This window comes from Geospiza fortis, unplaced genomic scaffold, assembly GCF_000277835.1.
Source record: "Geospiza fortis unplaced genomic scaffold, GeoFor_1.0 scaffold381, whole genome shotgun sequence".
In the NCBI taxonomy this organism is placed as follows: Eukaryota; Metazoa; Chordata; class Aves; order Passeriformes; family Thraupidae; genus Geospiza; species Geospiza fortis.
Genome location: NW_005054348.1, coordinates 2375293 through 2381698, shown reverse-complemented (window position 1 = coordinate 2381698; position 6406 = coordinate 2375293). Strand labels below are relative to the sequence as shown.

The following is a 6406-nucleotide window of genomic DNA, read 5'->3' as shown; positions in this document are numbered from 1 at the left end:
AAAGGTACAGACTGTTTACAGCAGGATTAATAAATGTGACTGTAGAAGGCATTTAAGTAAGGAGCAGCATTGAATGTTATTATGTAAGTGGAGTTACCTTCCAAAAATCACATAACCTAGTGTACCTAGGTGCTGGAATCATTTAATACTATGGTTAAAGGCACAACTTCAATTTCAAGCACAGTCACCACAACTGAAGTTCCTGCAGTAAAAATCCTGTGTTTTGAATTCGAGATTGTTCACAGTACTGTGCTGACATTCAGCAGAAAAAACACACACACCATTTGCAATATAAATAGCATTTATTTCCAATGCAACAATTTAAGGAGATAAAGTATTAAGGCATTTAAAAGTCACTCTGAACACTAGAGAGAACAGAACATGCAAAGTTAAGAATCCTCGTTCACCCTGAGTTTGTGTCTCATCTATCCAGAACGTCACGTGGTAGCACCGTAGGAAGCCGTCCAGCTGTACAATAAGGCACCAGACTCTGGGCAGTCATTGCTGCTGTTTTTGCTTGATCACTTGTTGTCTTGTGTACTCCCAGATCAGCAGAGCCCCGCTCACATGGACATTGAGTGACCGGATGATGCCCTGCTGAGGAATTTCCACACAGACATCCAGGTGGTGAATCAGGTTGGCTGGGATTCCTTCATGTTCGTTTCTAGGAAAGAAGAAACAGTGACTTGCATCTGAGAGAGTGCATGTGTGTTGCAGGAAGAAAAAAATAGAAATGTCAAAACAGCATCCAAACGCCTCTTGACAAATGTCACATCTGCCCACAGGATAACTGATGACAAGAAATTAATTGTTTAAAAACAGTAATACATTACAAAGAAAACATGGAGAGAGCTGACTTAAGTTTTGATATAAAAAAATCTAGTGGAAGACTCAATTGTCAGTTCACTGGTCCAGCAATAGCTGAGCACCCAGCATAAAGGCTCTCTGCTTTTGCTTTTAAACTTCTTATATAGTGAAGTCACCATGGTATGAAGCTGCTGGCACAGCAGGAAAGCTCAACTGCCCACTTTATATTCAGGTCTTGGCACGGAGGAATGTGAGAACTGAGCACACCAGAGGATACTGAAGTTTACTGGTAATTAAAACTATTGTTTTTAATTAGAAGAGAACAAAGTGATTATGAGCGCTCCATTCTGAAGTCAAGCTACATGTAAAAAAAGTTGGAAAAAATCTTTGTCCTAAGAGGATAGCCAGGCCCTTCTTCCTGGTCTCACTCAGTAGCCCTGCAATGCCAGGAGCTTTCTCACTGCTATGTGCTTTACTGCAGATTTCTTTAAGTAGTGTCTCTCCCTTTGCATCACATCTGAGGCTTGTCTGCTTACAGAAACTGATAACTGCTTTTCTCTGAAGCTGTCCCATGCTCTGCTTGTACTGCAGAAACCTGCTACTTCATCTTGTGCCTTATCCTGAACTTTTAAATCACCTCCCAGCCATGCACACTCAGTCTGCTCCAGCCCTCCTCACCAAGCTCAGCAGGGCAAACGCAGCCTCCTCCTCGCTGAGCTCACCACAGCCCACAGCTCAGCACAGACAGGGCCCCACACAACTAAACTGAACAGATGGTGTCTTTAGCACTCCCAGAAAAATACAACCCATGCTGTTGCTACCTTCACCCCTTATTAAAAGGTGTTCCAGTGTATGCAAAGGTTATTAAATATGAGAAGGGTCATTGAATAGATAGCAATGCTTGGTGGTCTTTAGCACACAAAGCCAAGGACTGCTCTTTCCATGATCATTTCCCATTCCAAAATCCTCTTTACTGGTGTCACTTGGTTTTCATGTGACCAAATTCTGACTAGAGAAAGGGATGGACTGCAAGAGGTGGGTTTACAAAACAGTGTGTGCTCTTACCCCAGCAGTAATAGTGATTTCTCTGGGAAGCAATATTCTGTAAGATCAAAACTTTTGGCTGTTTGCTCCACACCAATAATGGTGTAGCCTTCTGTTTTTTTCTGCTGTAAATAATCAACAAGCTGAGATGGTTTCACCTGTGCATTAAAAGTAGAGAGAAATACAAAAATATATAAATATCACCTTTTGTAAACTTCTGAAATTATTGTTAAAAAAATTACTTGGACACTTTTTAAGATAAATGACTTTCATCCCCAAAGACTCCGTCCATATAAAGAGCTTAACATTTCAAAAGCTCTTCAGCAGTAGCACAAAAAGTTAATGGCACAAAATACCCCCACCAATACCATGAAGAAAGATGTAACAATTACAGCTCACATAATCAGCTTATCACAGCAATAAGAAATTGCATTTTTTATGCAATTTATGCAAAAAAAGCACATTTTTTAGCTATTAAAACATTTCCATTCACCTCAACAAGGGGGAGCCATTGCTCTGCAGAAACACTCAGATGCTGAAACTGCTTATCCTGTATATAATGAAGACTGCCAACAACTAGTGCAGATGCACCAAATATTTCACTTGTACGACATAAACCTACAAAAACAAGAAATAAAGTGATTTTTGTGTAGAAAATAAACACCAATGTCAATGAAAATGACAAAGAATGCAAAAGAGAAATGGCTACTTTAGTTATCTATTTTTCATTAGTTTCAGGTCTTCCAAGCCACACCTTGTTCCATATAAATTACAGGAAAAAAGTGCTGTGTAATTTAGCAGAAAGATAAAAATTAGAAAAGTACTGTGTCTTGACAACATGCTCTTACAATACTAATTATACAAAGTAAGGAGTTAAGTGTCCAAGCCTTAGCAAGGATGGATGGTTTGACACATCCACACACCTGTTAAATGACAGAGGATGACACATAACAGCATTACGGTGCAGACAGCACTAGCCTGTAGGCTTTTCATTACTCACTGCAGTTACTGAAACTGCTAACATCAAACACAAATGGCAATAAAGTATTTGCAGGATTTATTATGTCACAGCTGACACATCGTGAAGGCAGTCTTAATGGGGAAATGGGACCCTTGCTGTCCAACAGACATGAGAATCTTGTAGGTTTACAAGATTTAGTTTAATTGTTACAGAAAAAAATGCAAAAGCAAATAATTTCCTTTAACTGCATACACAGTTGAAAAACTCAACTGTAGCAAATACAGAATTAGCAAGAAACTGAGCATGATTTACAGCAAAATTCTACTTAGTTAATGCATGCTATGTTTAAGTACTTCTTTTTTCCTTAAAATATAACTGTAGAAGACCCCTTTCTTCGGCTACCAGTTTCTTTTAGGATAATGATCTATTCTTCTGAGCAGTACTTAAATAATTTTCTAATTACCAACATAAAATGAAATTAACTTCTATTCTCTAAGTGTGCTCCAAGGTCTAAAATAAAAGTTTGACTATGTGCAATGAACCTTACCTCCTAAATTGGTAGGTTTATCAATAAGTGAAGCCACCACAATCAATCTGCTGTTTGATTTGCCAAGTTTAGCAGCACGATCCTGAAATGTCATTTCCAAGTCTAAACTAGGAGTACTGTTCTTCCAGGGTATAATCTTCTTCTGAACATCAGTCCACTCTGTCTGGCTGTCTGCTTCAGCCAAATGTGAACCTGTAACAACAAACTGTATGTTCATATGGATATGCAAGTGGGAGTGAAACTAGTGCTTCAATAAAGAAGATAATCCAAATGGTAATACTGGAGATAACATTCATGATCTACTATTATTTTATGGGTCATGTTCTGCTCACATAAATGCAAGTTTACATCAGCTGAAAACCAGAGGTCAGACTGAATACAGATGTACACATCTACCCCATACAAATAATTACAATTACTAGAGACTGGCTCTATTTTACCCATGTCTTGCTGAGCCCAGTCACTTGGTTTCAGCTCACGAAGCTCCGTTCGGGAATGGCACCACTGAAACGCTGCTGGCAAAGGAATGTCAGTGAATCTGTCAAATCTAGAGAGGGAGATCCATTCATCCTCAGCCAGTTCCGAAAGACGGGGAAGAATGTAAAATATTGTCTGCAATGGAACATAGTGTTATCAGCAGGGAGTCACTAAAGCAAACAAAAATAGATAATTAATGGAACATGTCTACTATCTAGCCTCCTGTGCTTTTAATACTTGTTTTTTCTTGCTACTTAATACAGATTACCAGTATATCTCTCAATATTCATAACTTCACTTAATACAGCTTACCAGTATATCTCTCAATATTCATAACTTTACTTATAGTGCTATCCAAAAGTTCCATAAATCTAGACTTATTGTCTAATTAAACTTTTCCTGCGGATCTGCACTGATTACTGTAACTGAAATTCTAGAATACCAAAGAATTAACACTATGCTTCTCAGCACAAGGGTCTAGAGAAAATCTTGCATATGTATCACTGAAGAGTTGTCAAATACTCTTAGAACTTTCTAGTAAAGGATTTATTTAATGACAAAAGAAAAACAGTTGAAAGCATTAAGACTTAGTGGTAAAATCCATCTCAGCACAACCAATACATCTAGCTAACCATGATTTATCACAGAGGAAAAAACACACATCCCAAGGGAAAGACTGAGTAAGTCAAAGAGTTTAAAAGTGAGACTTTGTTTATCCCAATGCACCCCTTCAAGACAAAGGTAAAGATGCACCCTGAATACATTTAAATGCTTCACAAATATTAGTCTTGCTTTGTTGGGTTTTTTCCCCTCTTGTTCAGGAGTTTTACTTTCCATTGTTTAGCATATTTGTGTTCACAAAAGTATTTCACAGAACAGCAGCTAAAAGAAGAAAAAATCTCTTCTGTCAAAGATGGCACTGTTTCTGCAAAAACATATACCCCATTCGTATCCACGAATATCCTGTATTTTGACCCTAGTTCCTTCTGTCTCTTCTATTTATCTGCACCCTTATTTTTGCCTTCCTTCCATTTTCAATGATGAAAATGTTTATTCAGCTGTTAGTTATCTGAGCTATATCAAAAAAGGTGGCTGAAAAAGGTGCTCTGGAAGTAATATATCTCTATCCCATTCGCATCAAACAATCCAGCTAAGCAACCTCAAGTAACTTCTGGGAACAGATGCCTTAAAAATCCTAATAAGCTACCTCAACTAAGTAGATGCTCTTCAGTTACTAGACTGAACATTTCCAGTCACAAATATGGAACCTGATTAATTCCCACAGACAGGCACATTCATCACACATACCTCTTCCTACCTGACCTGGGTTTTTAACACAGTATGAAGTAGAAAAACTAAGATGCAATCTCAGTCTAAAGCCCATCACAATCTGGGTGAAGTAATTTTTTGGGGGTTTAAATGAATAATAGTTGATAATTTCATCCCACATTAGAAGATACCAAAAAAGATAAAAATACAATTGCAAAACTAGACAAATAGCATGGTCTTGCCTCTAGACTATAATCCTCAACTGGATGAAATGTTGCAAAGAAGAAGTGATCTTGGATTCGCTGCCAGTTCCTTCTGTCATTCCTGCAAGTGCAGAAAGTAATGTAAGATACATTTAAAAAGCAAGGTAAATTAAATTTAAAAATTCAATTGTAAGATTGGCATAAGGCAACCTAATTTATTTACTGTATCTTGTACAGGAAAGAAAATACTTCAACAATTAAGTAAGGGCCGATTTTTAAAAAATTACAGTATTCAGAAAATAAGCTTTACTTATGTTTCAAGAAAGGCCCAAAAGAACGACACGTCTCCAAATTCTATTGTCAAAAGGAGTGAGTTTGGCAAGAAGTATCCCATGGAAATTGGATACTAGCCTATGGCTCAGTGTCAGATTTTAGCTGTTAAAAAAAACCCAACTAAGTCAAGACTCTTCCCTTTGCTGCTTTTTTCTGTATCGTGTCTCCCCATACCAACTTCTTTTTAAGTAGAGATAAAAACCCCCATAAAAAATATCAAGTGCCATTTTAGAAAATGTAACTTGCTGCAAATGGCTCAGAAGAACAATGTGAAGCTGTAAAGAATGTTACAAACCCTGTGCCATGCATGTTTTCCACTTGTTGAAGGCTAGATTCAATAACTGGTGTCAGAGCTTCAAATTCTTCCACATGCAGCATTCTGCACATACCCCAGATTTTTTTAAGGGCAATTAATGCATAAAGTCGAACGCTGAAATTATGGCTGAAACACCACTGCAGAACAACTATGAGGGCTTTCTTCAAAGCTGGCTTCTAAAGAAACAAAGACAAAGAAGCTTCTTTCATGTTAAGTTTTAATGTGCAATTCAGAAGTTATGAGTGGCCCAAGGAAAAGTTCCTCAAAAGATACCCTTTTGGAAATCACAAAGCTTTAAAATGATATTTATTTCCTTCTTTCCATCTCATCAGGACAAAACCTACAGCTTCACTTGTTCTTTGAAAAGGTATTCATTTGCTCTAAAAATCATTATTCTGCCTACAAGGAAACCTCGACTTACTTCTGATTAAAAGAGCAGCAAGAACAAC

General features: G+C 37.6%; 1 protein-coding gene across 1 annotated transcript in view; it reads right to left on the bottom strand.

Annotated features, from left to right (window-relative positions):
• Positions 1–283: 283 nt before the first annotated feature.
• The window catches only part of TARBP1 (TAR (HIV-1) RNA binding protein 1), a 31247-nt gene continuing 25124 nt past the window's right edge, over positions 284–6406 (bottom strand). The window contains exons 24-30 of the mRNA XM_005423201.3: positions 5937–6133; positions 5348–5429; positions 3800–3971; positions 3360–3551; positions 2345–2469; positions 1873–2009; positions 284–664 (exon numbers count right to left, since the gene is read on the bottom strand). Coding sequence (XP_005423258.1) covers positions 499–664; positions 1873–2009; positions 2345–2469; positions 3360–3551; positions 3800–3971; positions 5348–5429; positions 5937–6133 — 1071 coding nt within the window. The 3' untranslated portion in view covers positions 284–498. The remainder of the gene's footprint in view (positions 665–1872; positions 2010–2344; positions 2470–3359; positions 3552–3799; positions 3972–5347; positions 5430–5936; positions 6134–6406) is intronic.